Source organism: Leptidea sinapis, chromosome 36, assembly GCF_905404315.1.
Source record: "Leptidea sinapis chromosome 36, ilLepSina1.1, whole genome shotgun sequence".
Taxonomy (NCBI): domain Eukaryota; kingdom Metazoa; phylum Arthropoda; class Insecta; order Lepidoptera; family Pieridae; genus Leptidea; species Leptidea sinapis.
The window spans coordinates 2,861,255-2,878,150 of NC_066300.1; the positions used below are offsets into that span (position 1 = coordinate 2,861,255).

At 37.8% G+C, this 16,896-nt stretch overlaps 1 protein-coding gene across 1 annotated transcript in view; it reads right to left on the reverse strand.

The window, feature by feature from the left end:
- LOC126975569 (uncharacterized) overlaps nucleotides 1–16,896 on the reverse strand; it is a 35,251-nt gene that overhangs the window by 16,178 nt on the left and 2,177 nt on the right. The window contains exon 2 of the mRNA XM_050823514.1: nucleotides 12,843–13,064. Within this exon, the coding sequence (XP_050679471.1) occupies nucleotides 12,843–12,900 (58 nt within the window). The 5' untranslated portion in view covers nucleotides 12,901–13,064. The remainder of the gene's footprint in view (nucleotides 1–12,842; nucleotides 13,065–16,896) is intronic.

Genomic DNA, 16,896 nt, shown 5'->3' on the forward strand with positions numbered 1-16,896 from the left:
CTTCCCTTGTAAGATCTCATGTTAAATACAATTCGGTGGTCTGTTGCTACTAAATTATTACTATTACAAAAAGCACTTCACTCTGATTGAGTCAATTCAAAAGAAATGATATCCAGGTTGAGTTATTACACTATAAGATAAACTACATTATATTATGATAAATTCAATAGTTTGGCAATTATAAGAAATATGTTTTGGAACCCTCATAATTTGGATTTATCTGAACTGCTAAACTAAAAAATAAATAAATAAATAAATGCATCGTTTATCCATCTTAATCGTTCCTACATGTGGATCTGAGAGACACCTGCAATTTGAGCCAGTGTCCATCTAAGAAATCAGGAATCGTGTGCTCTATCAACAGCTCGATCGCTTAAGAGTTTTAAGGCGACACTAAATGCCAGCGACCTTCAGCGATATGAGTTCATTTAACGTCCGCCCGCCCGTATGTAACAAAGTTTTAAGACATAGCAAAACCGTAGAACTAATATAGTAGCATTTTGTAACATTTTATCAGGCGCAAACAGTTTATATGCTTACAATCCTTGTTATATTTATTAGATTACTAATCTGAATAAACGTACCTACACAAAAAAAGTTCAAGCTATAACAATTAACTCTTCTGCGTTTCGTACTAAAAAAATGCGTCATGCCGAAAAAAACTTTGTTTAATTCTAAAGAAAAATCGTAGTTCAGAATAGCTCTGAAGTGTTAACTATAACCAACAGCAAGTATTGGAGCCTACAAATTAGACTTAAGAGTATATGTAACAGGATAAATAAGTGTTTTAAGCTCCAAATGCTATATTTTCACCATAAAACTAGTTTAAAAACACCTTATTTGCGTGTTTTCTGCCATTAGAGTTACTGCGGGTCCAATAAAACAACGGATGCAGGATGTTAATGGGGCTGCCCCGTTTCTGCAGTACATCTGGTATACTCACGCGAACACAAGTCGATGGTGTCAATGCCATCATTCGAGAGAGTCTTAGCGCGTATTCCGTGTTAGACTGCTGCTTTAAATCAACTTACATCTAGTGTACAAAATTCACACGTACTGAATTCCAAGGAATATCAATAACTATATACTAGGATGCCGCAATCGCAATAAAGATAATCTTTTGGAATTTGGCGCCATATTTCAACATGAGGAATTAGCGCCTTATTTGGTCACATGAGAAACTTGTGCTGATGTGCAAATTCAATAACTAACGAACCTGGCAGTCGAATCACTCTCGATTGATTGCAGTGTTACAATTAATTACAATTAAAACTTATTGTGATTTGATCAAAGCGGATCTACATTTACTCCTTGTGTTCAACTTCTTAACTTTACTGCGATCAAGCATTCAACATCAAGATTGCCTTGGAGTATTCTGAACCTTAACTTATATACCAGCTTGCAAACATCTTGTATAATAGCTGCAGTATAGGACTTGGCATGCAGTAATTGACAGTAAAAATAAAAATAATTAATATTACGCCATTCAGCGTACGTCTCACTATCTTTTTGTTTCGTCAGATATTCCACAGTATGTACGTTCTGATCGTGTGACGTTCCCGAGTTGTAGTAGTAAATATTTTTAGTATGTAATAATAATTTGTTGCAAAATATCGGATGTTGTGTGTTTGTGTGAGCGGTCGACCTCGAATTATTAACATTTCAACACCTCAAGCTGTATTTTCTTTAAATAAATTTATACGATTGATAAATATAGGTAAGTAAAGGTACTCGCCCACTGTCCGGGTCAACCGAAAACTTAGTAGTGTTTTTTTATTCTACAATCTGAGTACAGCTCAATGAAAATATCACTTAAGGGGTTTTCAGTTTATTCGTAGTAATTATTTCGGGGTTTTAGCATAGCCATCCATTTTAGTTGATGTTATTAAAGGTTGTAACAAGGTGGGAAATTGTTTTGTGTCATAGCGGTTCCCGGGCGTTCGTCACGTAATTCTGAACACGCGCAAGAACAACGCGGTGTGGCGGCATCCGGAACCTTACTGTTGGTTTCTCGTTTCAATCAGCTACGGTTAACATCTCGAAACGTTTCCGTCAATATAAAAGTATACCGACGTTACGTCCGCGTCACACCACACTCATCCTACTTAGATAGCAATAAGACCTATATTCGAATGACTACGTTTAGTTACATTTTAGTTAAAATCTTATGGCGTACGATTACTTCAACTATTTATAGGTATTTATGTAAAATCGACATTTATGGACTATTTAATGGAATTATGGAGTTGGATAGTTTAGGGAGGAACTAAATTTGGAAATGTTCCAAGTTAGATTCTATGCAAGCGTGATTTTATTATATTTACTTCTACCTGGCAATTGAGCTGGGTATTGCGAGGGCTGTTGATCGTGTATGACATACAGAGAGAAGATTCGTCTCTATACATTTGCATTTGCATATTTTACACAAAATTCAGCACAGGTGTACCAGCTATCTCAGTAGGCGTAGCATATTTTCTATATAAAAGAGATTTCACTCATCACGATATCTCTAAAACCATAAGACCCGGAGACTTGAATTTTGACAGAAATTGTCCTTTCGTCGAGTAGAGGTCAGCTAAGAACAGATTTTACGAAATTTTTTCTTTAATTCAGTCCCTTTTCGTGTATGTTATGCCACGCGAAGTGAGCGATGGACAACTAGTATTATGTATATAATCTCTAAGGTCGGAAACTGCTCAGTCCCTCAGGTCGTTTGTCCACCGCTGCCGGGATGTGGTCGAGAATGAGATGTCTGCGCCGAAGTGACGATGCGTACATTTGGTAGGACGATATTTTAGTTTTGTCCCTGCACAGCGGTTACCTGAAATCGATATCCCGGCCGCCGAAAATACGCACCACACTATCAACATTATAACACTGTACAGTTGGTAGACACCTTTCCTCTATGTGGTGGGATAGTACATCAGGGCCAACATTTCAGTAGGTGTTATACGTACTCTGTAGATCGTGTTTTGGAGACTGGTGGGATCTTTTATGTGAGTGGAAATCATATATTAATAGAATACATAGAATATTACACAATTTAAGTAGTAAATTGAGTTCAGCAGCTTTTGCTGTAAAAAGGATACGGGAACTTACTAACATAGATATTGCAAGAATTGTCTATTTTAGTTATTTTCATAGCGTTATGTCGTATGGAATTATACTATGGGGTAGTGGTAATGTGCAGCGGAAGTGCAGCGGAAGTCAATAATATCTTCATACTTCAAAAAAGAGCTGTACGTGCCATATACCAAATGAGCCCACGAGAATCTCTAAGGGAAAAATTTAAAGATATTCATATTTATGACCATGTACGGCCAATATATTTATAGCAATCTCCTGCACGTACATAAACATTATAATTTATACAGTAAAATAAGCGACAAACATAATTTAAACACTAGAAATAACTGTAAGCTTATAGTACCCCCTACTAGGCTCTGTAAAATAAACAATTCTTTTGCATGCGATAGTATTAAATTTTACAATAAATTACCAAAAAGTGTATCTGAATTATCAATAACTAAATTTTAATCTTTTATTAAACGTAGACTTATGTTGAAGGCTTATTACAGTATTGAAGATTACGTAAATGATATTACAATATGGAATTAAATAGTATTATAGTTGCTTTTTATGGATTATATGGTTCAGCCTTGTGTTGTTTCACTGGTTTGCATTGTTTTGAAAATATGTTTAAACTTTTATGTAATTAATATGTATGTAACTGAATTGTATTTTTTGTGATTGACATTGACGAGCAGTCTTTTGATTTTATGTCAATAAAATATTTCGACTTTGACTTTGACTTTGATTTAAAATGAAAAACCGTACGACAGGAGTGAAAACTTCATCAAGTTGAGGTTGATAATAAAAAGTACAAATATTTTTTCATATATTCGAAATGTAATAACATTTAGGCTCGGAAAATTTATTGAATTATGCGTTACTTTGCGGAAATCCATAATTATACAAATGATTTAAGTTTTCTTTAGTTTTAATTCCGCCAATATTTGTTTTTAAAACAATTCGACACGTGTTTCGCCTTTACACGAGGCATCCTCAGGACGTGTTGTCTCGCCAAAATTTGATTGAGTCTCGTGCCAGATGACACTAAAGAAAACTTAAATCATTTGTATATTTAGGCTCGGTTCCATCATACAGGATAAAATATTATAGATAAAGCTTAAGTCAAATTTAACATCGTTTTCCTTGGCATAGCTAAAGTTAAACATGAAAAGTGAAATATCAAATATTTAGTCGAAGCTTTGGACAGGTCGCTATTTAGCTATTAACATCAACAATAGCTTAACCGACGAAGATTGGACAGTTACGGTTAAAAATTAAAATTATGACATCATCTAAAAATACAATAAAAACCGTGCAATTAATTTTTTGCTTAACCGGTACTTTAGCATGTTTGTTATTGGTTAAGTTAGTTGTTGCAACATAATTGTGTATCAATTACTGTCATAAATTATGCTTTGAGTGACCGCACACCCTTATAACGACTAACCTCTATATAATTCGATCCTAATCCTAAATTGATGAGCCGAGTCTGATGTTTTAATACATTTCCTACTTTTGGCATTTTAATAATAGATCTATGGAACATTTTTTATTACTTTTGACAGTCCATCTATTCGTAACCATCTATCACGGATTGGATTTTTTAGATTTTTATTTGTATGAATGTGATTGATTTTAAATTTGAGCAAGCGTTTTCTGTACTGAATGGATTTGGAAATTATGATCGACATATTAAAATGAAGATTCAGGATTGACTATCTGATGACAAAAAGCTGGATTCTAATTAATCTTAAAAGGCATATCGAATTACGTAGAAAGTGGTCGTTAGTCGACTGAAGATGACTTTACATGAACAATCGTTGTATCTTCAGGTGTTACAGCTCAGTCTCATTTAATAACAAAACAAAGTGCGCAACGCTAAAGAAGTGTCAAGTTTGTATACTTCTCTTCAACCAAATTTACCGACATAGCCCAAATGATTGCGAATCTGAAGTGGCAGTGGGCAGGGCACATAGCTCGATGGACAGATGGCCGTTGGGGTAGTAAAGTCCACGAATGGCGACCACGTACCGGAAGACGCTGTTTTGGTAGGCCCCCCAAAAGATGGATCGACGCTCTGGTCAAGATCGCCGGAATACGTTGGATTAGGGCAGTGCAGGACCGATCGTTGAGGAAATCTTTGGGGGAGGCCTTTGTCCAGCAGTGGACGTCTTCCGGCTGATGATGATGATACTTTTCATCATGCTACCCTAACTCGTTATGAATTAAATAAAACGCTCCTGTGATCAATCCAAAATAACGGTTTGCATTGTCATCACCTTTGAATGTCGCAGAAGTATATACTGGTACCAGTTTTTACTTAACCATTTCCCAGCCACGGGGATCAGTTCGATCACGCACAGCAGCTGCAACAAAGTCCAACACCGAGATCTAAGAGACCATCAACTTGCTCCGAAGTAATCTGGTTCTAGTAAGTATATTTGTGATCTAGGATTAACAAAACTGACTTCAATGATGCTGGGCAACAACAAAAGAGCAAGACAAGAATACTTCGCACTCAAATGATCGGAGGCCCCCTTCAGGAAAATTTCTTTCGGCAATGACTTCAATTGGTGCTTCCAAAAGCAGCAAATATGCTCCAGCTTTGCAGGACATTGATGCGACCAGTTGACGCGAATGTATGAGATAGCCTGTATACCATAAAAATAGTATTTGGAGGAGCGTGCGTCGTGCTTTACTTGTGTGCGGAGGAGAATCGCTCTGATGCTCTGATTAAACAACATATTGACATAACACTCGACAATGGTGGCGATATACGGGCTCGGGCCCCGAAATCGGTGCGCAGCTGCAACGTGTCGTGTTACCCTTTGTTTGGAAAGTAGACGCGCGGGGGGGCTTAGTGGGGGGTCGTGGATCCTTATGTAAGTAGCTGTAGCGAGGATAACAATGAGAATGGAGTATCTGACTTGCTGTGTGTGTAAAGTGTAAAATTCCACCATATTTGAACGAGTTGCTAAACAATAATGTTATACATCTATATAGCTATATAGACATCAAATACATATTGTAACCCTTTGCAGTGGGTCGGTGTCCGGACTACTTTTGTTGCAGCTGATTACTGTTAATAATTTGGAGAGTTATGCAAACGGTCACGGATTTTGTAAAAGTTTTCAACGATGAGCCATCCTCAGCGAGGTATACAGGATCTATCTCGTGCAGCACCAGACTGATTAACTCACCTCAGAGGCGGCCGCGACTCGTCAATGTGGTGTACGACCGGTAACACTCTCGGATCGTGCCAGTGTTGAAATACAACTCGAGCGGTGGTGACAAGTTACGTAGTGCCTTCTGAAGTCCGTTCTGAGGTTAAACCCCACCAGCAGGGAAGCGGACTCGTTCGAGAGACGTTGACATACACGTGACGCTGAACGGAGATGATCGTGTCCAATTGGCTTACCATCGGCAGGGACCGCTGTATAATAGCCTAAGCACATGATCGGATTTGGTACGGTAGAACCTCAGGACGCGATCTAGTAGCTGACCATATTCGATGGTTTGTCGCGTTGTTCATCGCACAAATTTATTATTATAACCGTCCGGACCGTACCGAGTACGACGATGTGTTAAGGTTATAAGCGTGCGCACGCTCGCGAGCCGCGCTCCAGCGTGTGTGTGACTCACCGATATAAAGAAACATCCCACAGAGGCCAGCAGCATACTTTTCAATCAAAATATTATAATTTCCGTTCGGTATGTCACCTCAGTTCCAGTGCCAAATGCTTTTATTTTAACGGATGTGTTTATTTGTGGAGCGCACTCCGCGGACGGAAGCTCGCTGGCACTCCGGCCACGTGTGCCCGCGAACGAGCAGCTGTCAGCCGCGACCGCACCGACTTGTGATTCATCGACATCGCCCGCTCGTCATTGTCAATAATGGTCATTTGTGATGGAGTTCACCTTAGTGACAACACCACCTCCACAGACAAAGTCACTGATATATTATATTATGTAAGAAGTCAACTGCGTGATGCATTACTAAGTACTAACCAATGACCAATGACGTTCTACACACATATAGACAACTAGCTGACCCGGCAAACGTTGTTTTGCCATATAAAGTATAATTTACGCGATAGTTTTATAAGTAATAAAATATTGCCTATATTATAGCCTGTACATCATTTTGTTCTATTGTCAATAGTTTTTACAGCGCACGCAAAAATAGGTTTCGATATTACACCTTGTGTTACAAAATAGCAATTTTATTACGGATCCCTAATTTTGAAAAAAAAACATAGCCTATAGCCTTCCTCGATAAATGGACTACCCAACACTGAAAGAATCATTCAAATCGGACCAGTAGTACCAGAGATTAGCGCGTTCAAACAAACAAACAAACACTGCAGCTTTATATATTAGTATAGATTAATGATGTTGACAAGACAAAGTCGAAATATTCAACATGCCACAAATTACACCATAATAAGCTTCGACATACATTGCCGCATTTACTCCAGTTATTAAAATACTCTTGTACAATGAGCAACAATGTAAAACATTCATTTAGATTCGGCCAGAGACAGTTGACACACGAGTCAGGAGAAAACTGTGCTTACATTGTATCCTTATGCACACTTGCCGGTATTCTATCAAACTGCGAATGATATGTCTATACATGTGTAGAGAATGTCATTACTACGAAGATTAGATTTGTCCGACGGCGGTCGACAATACTGACACTGATAGTAGTTTTTATTTTTTTTTAATAGAAGAGGAGGCCAAATGAACATAAAGGTCACCTGATGGTATGTGATCTCAGCCCATACTCTCTTGCATCACCAGAGGAATCAAAAGAGCCTTGCCAACCTTATAAAGTATCGCACATATTATAAATTCGATAACCGAACACCTATTGGTACGTGGTGGAGGAGAATTGAACCGGGGGCTCGGTGGTGAGAGTCAACGGTTCAATCTATTACGCCACTGACGCTTGAAAATCACAAAGCTGTTTTCACGTTACATCAAGTGGTCAAATTATAAGAAAATTTGATTTCACGGTTTTTCTGGTTAAAGGATATTCTAACCACGAACGGTGAACCTCACAGTTGAAAGTGTCGCAGTTGCTTTCAGGATTAAGTAACCTTCTTTGCCAATTTCCAAATAACAGATGACTGGCTAATACTATAAGAATGATATTATATACTATAGGAAACACGTATACAACCAGCAAGTGTTTAGATTTTTCCACGTTTATCAGATGTTTTATGAAATGGTACTCGTAAAAAGCATCTTCATCTAACGCAAAGCTGACCAACGCGACCCAGGTCCACACTCCCATGAAAATCGAAATCCATCCTCAACACGTTGCATTTAGCTGACGGACTTATGGCTGATAGCGGTCCGATCATGTAGCGTTACCTTTATATTTAAATGTTTGTATGTACCGTGCTCTCGAAATAAAGTAATTTCAAATATTCAAAACAAATTAGCCGCTCGTAGAAAATAATTATAAATAGTTGGCAGCTCTCCTTCGCTTGCGCACCATTAAATAAAGTCGTTTGGGTAGCGAAGCGCCCCACTTTCCGGATTATTAATGAGTTGGATAGGAGTGCTGTGCACGTGGCCCGCCTCTCCCTCCTCAGCCCTCACTATGTTCGGCACTTACAACTGTACGTCGCAAGTCCAGCTCCAAGAATCATTAAGTTAAAAGTCCGGCCGCAGTCAATGTCCGTACTAAATAATAACCCCCTTATTCATAATAGTCTGCTAACTTAAAGCATTGCTAATTCTCACTCTGTCTTCTTCTATTGACCTAAATCAGAATGAGAAAAAACTCTCCTTAGCGGCTGTTTTAAGGTAGCGGACCATTATGAATAAGGGCGTAAATATTTACTTAAGGCCGCTATCCCTAAAAATCGCCAAAATAGCGCATAATTGAATCCATTTCTTAACAGTTTATATAAAGCTTTTATACTTAAGTACAAAAAATAATTATATTTCTACAGAATATGAGAAGAAAATTCACTTTTTCTTTACAAATCAATCTTTAATAGATTAGAATTGCGAAAAAATATCATCAAAGTACCAACTCTTACAGTTGCAGCCATGCTAATCATTCAATCTAGATTAAAATTGTATGAAAAATTATTAACTGTTTACCAATACCATTTAACATGACATATTTTTGTTGTTTTTGTATAGAAAATTGTATTATGTTTGCAATAAATTAAAAATGCTTCTAATTATGAATTAAAACTATGGCGATCTTGTGATTATTTAAAAGAGATAACCTAGCTCCGGCCGATTCGTCAAGGCCGTTGGCTCGGTCCCCAGCCTTAATTATAACTTTTAGCTATCGATTTCAAAACAAATCTATTACCAATGACTGTAACCTTATAAATGAGCTTATGCGCTCTTATAGAATAGAAATCCCAGAAATATCTTAGAATATACTGACAGTTCTGATCGTCAATAAATCATTGTAGGCTCCAATATTGATTTAAATATTTGAATTTTAATGGTTATCGACGTAGGTAATTTTATAATCATAAAATACTTCTTTGTAAACCAATTGATTATTTTTTGTCAAATGGAAACGAACGATCGCTCAGGTCAAATATACTTCGGTAACACCAGAGGAATTTCAAGAATAGTTTTGTTCATTGTCATGAACAGCGTCATCTGCTAAAGCTAAACAGTAATCACGTCAGCCTGCTGTCGGTATTATGTTTGTAAACAATTAATATACTTGCTTATCTTATTATATCTCTACAAATTTCTGTCACCTTGCCTGTTTCTTCATATCGCTGAGGGAGCTAAAACTTTTTAATCTGTTTATTACCAGAGGCTATGGATGAAAATTTTTTAAACGAAAATGTGGCGTCTTATTCACAGCTATTTATATTAATGTATTTGTACGCTGAAGATAGATCGCGACCTTGTTTTGGAATGGTGGCAATGACGATTCAATTTGAGGCATTACTGTCGCCGGTCTTTACCGTATGTGGCAAAAGCACCGGCTCGGGAGTTGTACGTTATAAAAATGCAGCAGTTGTGAACTGCTTCTTTCAGTCGATTAATAGGTCAAACCTTTCACCTACCTTCACGTGACCCAAACTCACACTGGACTTGTATCTCGTACAACACAGTGTGAGTTGAGGTATTTGTACCTTTTCATAAAATTAAGAGCTCTTCCATTTCTCCTCATAATTCTCTCACATTGTCAGTCCAAATTTTTTCTGCTGTTTTTAAAATTTTATCGTGCCATCTCTACACATATTTGCCGATTGATTTGACCGAAATGGAGCTATCTCCATTTCGGTCTTTTGCTGTGTTATAGAACATCAACTAACTTTGTTGGTTTCTTATATCCGTTCAACTCTCTTTGTGTCTCAATTTTCGATTTACAATCCGTACCATGGCTCTTTGTGTTGTTGATAGACTAGAGTACAAATATAACAATGAAATACTAAGTTTGAAAAGACTATAAATTAAACAGCTTCTATTGATTTTTATTTTTATTACTTGTCAAACATTCGATCGGCAATCTGCTAGACACCGTTCCGAACACCTATTTCCTTAATGCAGTAAACGTCTCAATGCGCCATCTTCTATCAAACGTTTTGTTGTCTCTTTCAGGCACAGTTATGAAGACAGTGACAACAATACACGTGGGTTCGTTGATTACAGTCACCTTCTGAAATACGGATCAGAGAATATAATAAATATTGCGAGGACGTTAGTCGATGACGCATCGCAACCAATTTAAATATTGTGTTTCTTTCAATAGAATTGTTTGTGTGTTTTTTTTTTCTTTAAATTTTTTTTATTTGGTGAAGGACGGACTAGTTTGGTGAAGGACTGGACACGGATATTAAAGTGTTTCACAGTACACGCACATACGAGTGTGTTGACTTGCGTGACGTATCCGCGCGAGTTTGATGGGAAATAAGAAAGTTATTATAATTAAAGTTATCAACAAGTAAATGATACTTAGGGATTCCCACTGGCCAGTAGGTAGGTCCGACTAACACGCATCATAAGCACATTATATATAATTGCTAAAACAATAAGAAAACTACGTACAAAAATTCTCAACACAGCACGCAACTAACAGCACTGCGATGTCCGTTTAGGGCCTTCTTGAAACCTGCGTCAGTGTGCGTGTGTCGTTTCAATCGAGTTTCGAATGTTTAACTTCAGTTTATAAATGTCGTAGGTATATTGTCAAAGCCGTGATATAATTTCACTAGTGATATCTTATATCTTCAAACAAGCAATACTTGTATATATACCCCCTTATTCATAATGTTCTGCTAGCTTTAAGCAGCCGCTTAGGAGTGTTTTTTCTCATTCTGAATTAGGTCAATAGAAGAAGATAGAGTGAGAATTAGCAATGCTTTAAGTTAACAGACTATTATGAATAAGGGGGATCTGAATCTCGGGAACGGCCCCAACGATTTTAGTGAAATTTAGTATACAGGTAGTTTCGGGGGCGAGAAATTTTTAAAAATATAGTTTTACCCGTGTTTTAATGTGAAACTGATACAATAACATTAGAATATAAAGGTAAATTTCGCCACTATATACAAGATTATACTCGGATGGGACATTGGGTGATCCGGAAAGCAGAGGACCCCGGTTCGAATCTAGATGTCCTATTAGTTATTTTTGTTGATTTTTGTACCTTCTTAAAAATCTGAGCCGGGCTTGGTCGTCCAGGTACTTATAAATAAACGGTATATTGTCAATTGACTTCATATCTTACAATTTAACGGAATGGTTTTATTGACATTTTAATGTCACGGGTCACATTATAATATATAATAAATCTAGATATATCACGAATGAAATTATTGGTCTAAATATCAACACTGGAGAATTTGTGATTCATATCTAAATATATAAAAATGAATTGCTGTTCGTTAGTGCCTCTAAAAGTCGAGAACGGCTGGACCGATTAAGATAATTTTGGTCTTGAATTATTTGTGAAAGTCCAGAGAAGGTTTAAAAGGTGAATAAATATGAAAATGCTCTTAATTTATTATTATATTATTTTTTTCTTTGATGTGTCCCCCGTCGTTCAGAAATCAAATTAAAATAATAGTTTAAAAGTAATAACTAATTAGAATTTTTATATCTTTCTAACTTTCTCAGGAGGTACAATTAAACTTAATTTTAGGTAACTATAGTTGGAAGATTAACTACAGTTGTCAACTATCTATCAGATTATTTTAATGTAGATTGATAAATCTTATAAGTTTTTTCAAAAAATAAAATTTCTGACCTAACCGCACCACTAAACAAAACAAAAAATATAGTTGATCCTTAGAATATTGACACTAATTCTAAAAGCTTTTCAGAAAGCTTTAAATTGATAAACATACTATATAATAATTGTGTATGTCTGTCAATATCAAATTGAAACCTTATAAATAGCCAGTATATCTGGAAAACTCTGTTTTGTAAGTAAACAACATCATGTGTAATTAATCGAAAATAACAATAAAATTTAATTCATACCGAGCATTTTTTTATTTGCTTTTATAAAAAAAGGATTCCTTTTGTTTGTTTTAAGTTTATTCCATACAAAAGTTTAGATCTTTTATTTATCGATTGAGGAAGTACGAAGTTAGCCGGGTCAGCTAGTCGTAAATAAATATGGGGATCACGTAGCGCTTCACGTCTGCTTACCAAGGGTACACACATACTATAAAACAGTATACGAAATATGATGAATCGTGGAGCGATCCTCCACCCAGCAACGGCATTACACATAAGGGTACAATGGATCGTGTGGAGCAACTTACCGGCCAGTGACGATAGCACTAGAAGCATCAGCTGCACCAACGGCGCCGCCCACACCATCACCGCTGCACCCACACCCACACCCACACTATAGTATCCACACACCGCCAGCTACGGTAAAGTTCACAACTATCGCTTAGTGTACCTCCACCCTCACTCCCAGAAGGAGCGGCGGGAATGACCACGGAGTCTGTTTGCACCCCATCACTTTTAGCGCCTTCGTCCTGAAAATATACACATGGTTTTAAACATTTATTCCAGATAAATATAGACATGAAGGCCCCACCGCATACCAGATGGTTGACGTGATGAAATTGATTTTACAACCGTGTGAGATATGACCAGCGACAACGATACGTCCTGTAATTGAAAACTGAAACATTGAACAAATAATTTTTTATCTTAATATAAAGTAATGCCACTTTAGTGATTGTAGTGAATGTTATAGGTAAGGGTCATGCCACCAGTGCTAGCTTTAATATAAACGACCGATAGTGAGTGCGACTGTTGACAGGCTCGGGCCCGCTCTGGCCATGTGTCATATGACACAGCCACTCTCCGCGCTGTTATCTGTACGAGCCGCTACGTTCACAGGACGGGGAACACGTGTGGCGCATGGAGTGACGTCATCATACAACACGCGCCAACGACTGGCGCCAAATTTGTATAACTTCCTTTCTTTTTAAATTAATTTATTTTTGAAGAAAAATATAATATGTATTCTACAGCGAGCATACGGGTCACCTAATGATAAGAAGGTAACTTTCTGACCTTCACTCTCAGCTCAACAAAGCTTTTCGCTTTTTATCTTACAGACGTCAAATGGCCGCAGTTAGAAGTTCAGTCCGACATTTGATTGAAAGCGAATGAAAGATCACTGAATAATGCACTAAGAATGAACAATGATAACTCTGATGAAGACACCGTGTCAGTATAATTCTCCACGGCACGAGTAAACGTACGACCGTCTTCAGAGACAACGACAGCAAAACAGGAAGTCAACATTGTTAGACATCGTATCCAATATTTATTAGCAAAACAGAGTGCTTCAAGTAGCGAAGCCGTGTTTTGATGTAAGATAGATACAGTTAGCACGCGGAGTCAACGTTAATCTGCGTTTAATCTGTATTAGTTAGATTGTTTATTCAGCACACGCTGTGTTATGCACACTGTGTCGTTTGTTTTGGTAAGAAATAAGGTTTTAATTTAATTCACTAACATTTTCGGTTAGTACAGGTTCTTTTCTTCTTTAACTGACACAAAAAATTTTTTCTGCGTAAATATGCTTGTTCAATACGTAATATGCTGAGAACAGATGTCCAACTGACACTATGGAGCTCTCTTTGGGAAAACGACGATGACTGCAGACGGTCTTTGCTGAGTCAAGTTCGCTAAATAGGCTACATTAAAATTTAACCCGCAGAAGTAAGAGATTTAGTCGTTAACCATTCCTGGTATCAATTCGAAAATATTACCGCATCCGCAAATATACAGGCGAATCTCAAATTTTCGAGCCTTAAAGAGTTTAGAGACTTAAAGTATAAATTATAGGATACAGGTAAGTATATAAATTAAGTATTTGTAAATAGTTCGGGCCAGTGTAAACATCGCACACAGACGCGAGTGGGGACACATGTTGGATATTGTTCTTATCTGTGGTTTGGTGCAGCTCAGTTTATCTCTACAAGTTCAATCACTTATAAAGCAGGGCTTTTAATTTGTCAGCAATCCAGTACTCCGTGAAAGATGACACTTGGCGGCCGTAGAGACTTCGCTTCACGCGCACTATCGCAAATATCATGATCTGGAAAACTCTTTGATATTCTTAAAGTGACATCCATCTTTGATAATAACGTGATATTGAATCCCAGACTTCTGGGATTCCATAATGTGCTGGGATGTAATCCGAGAGGCGCGGGTTCAAATCCCGCATCGTACATCCCGCATAAAGTAGTACCTACAAATTAAATATGTATAGCTCTTAAAATTGATAATTTTAGCCCCCGCCAACTGGGCGTATAGCGTTCGTTCTTCCACAATAAGGGTGAACTCTCATACTCCTCATAACTTCGACGATCCGCTATGCAAGAATCTCCCTGTTTGCGGTGCTCCAGCTAGTTATGATGGGGTATCATGAGAAAGAATGCTGGGAGAGTTTTTTGGGCCGCTTCTTCTCTCTAAGAGTGCCATTTTTTTTCCGAAGCGGTAGTAGTATGTAGTATATTAGAAATGACATTAAAAATAATTGTAAAGGAGTCAATTTTGAGAAAATAAATGCCTTTTATGCCTTTTATTTGTCGGGCTGTCTGACGGGCGACGCTGGTCGTTCACCAGCAGCAGACCCACTCGATAGTTTGTCCATATCTTCTAAAAAACGTGAACTCCGCCGGAGTGCAGACGTCCGCGTTGCGGTGATTATTTTCACATCACACATAACACAGAGCACAGTGCTCAGACCACCAAATCTGCGCAAATATCTGTGTGTTCGCCGAGTGTCAGAGACGTGATCGTCTGTAGTCGGAGTCCGCCAGTCCATAAACAGTTGCACAACATCTTAATGGACGTATACGTGAACAAAGAAGTAAACGCAAATGTTTGTTTAGACAGTAAATGTAGAGCCGCTTCTGTTGCCGCCCGCGCAATGTTGATGGCTTTGAAGCTTTTCTCCTGCGCTGTGGACTGCGGAGTACTCAGAGTGATTCAGTTGTTCTCTTTGATCTCGTGGTCATTACTTGTCTATTGTATTCAAATGCTAGCTGCGCACAAATGGGTTGCCGTTGGCCGCTTGCCGCTCGCGATGTTTGTATACATGAAGGGCTTGCCTGCGTAGGTAGTGCGTGTGTGTGCGTGGTATATTTTTGTTCGCCAAGACGCAAATAGTTCGCTCGAAATACCATCGAAAGGTTACCGTTGCTTCACTACAATTGTCACCTGTCACTTGCCACCACAATTACACACTCATTTGCGACTGTCTATCTAGATGTTATGCCATTTATAATGATATTATGGCACATTAAAAAAAGCAACAGCAAATATTATTAGCACTATGTATAGAACGTCATTGAGCACGTGGATCGTGTCACTCGAAAGTGTCCTGAAATCGAATGATACTGATCTGATGATAGGTATACTGTCTGATATATAGCATTAGGCATGATGATTTTATTTTTTACTTGGACTTTAGATTACAAAAGGTATTGGATCAATCGTTGAAATGAGTTCCACAGGGTTCATTTTAGGACCTTCCCAATTCCTTATTTATATTACGCGTAATCTGATGGTAAATTATCAACGCTGCCCATATTCTTTAACAGAAAAATCAGAGAACGTGTCCTGCTTTTAAGGTATGTCGCATACACCGCGCAATACAGCATGCTATATTTTGCCAAAATATTGTAATTATTACACATGCGAAGTTAGAAATTGGCAACAAGAATCAGGACAGGAATCAAACATCTCTTCGGAACACTCCCCTTGATGAACATACTGAACCGATGTCTCTACGCAACGCCAAGTGTTCAGTGTCTAGCCGTTGTCAGAGCACTGGACACCCGGTTCACAGCTGAATACTGAATAGTTGGAGCTAATACTGGGGTGCATCAGACCAGAGAGTCATAAATAGAGCAAGGCAATACTACATATGTGGACATGGAGAGCTGGGATTTTAGAGAGTCCTGCAGTATTGCTTTGCTCTATTTATGAATCCTAGATTTTTCGAAACTGATTTGGTGCAGTCTTTTATATGGCCGCGGAATTGCCAATCTCTCAATTTCGAGACCCGATTATATTTGTGGTCTTCTTTATCTTGCTAAGCATAACTAACGAATTGTGTTGTTGTGTTACTCTACTGTATATTGATTTTAAAAAGTGGCAATGAGTTTCTTGCCATTTCATTTTATTTAAGCTCAAACGTTTCCGAAGTGGTGGTAAAGGGTAAAATGTAAACCAATTGACGTTCATTTGTGTCATTAATTTGATTGAGATTTTGACATAAATGAATAAGAAAATTTATTGAATTAGCCGTTACTTTGCGGAAATCCATAATTATACATATGA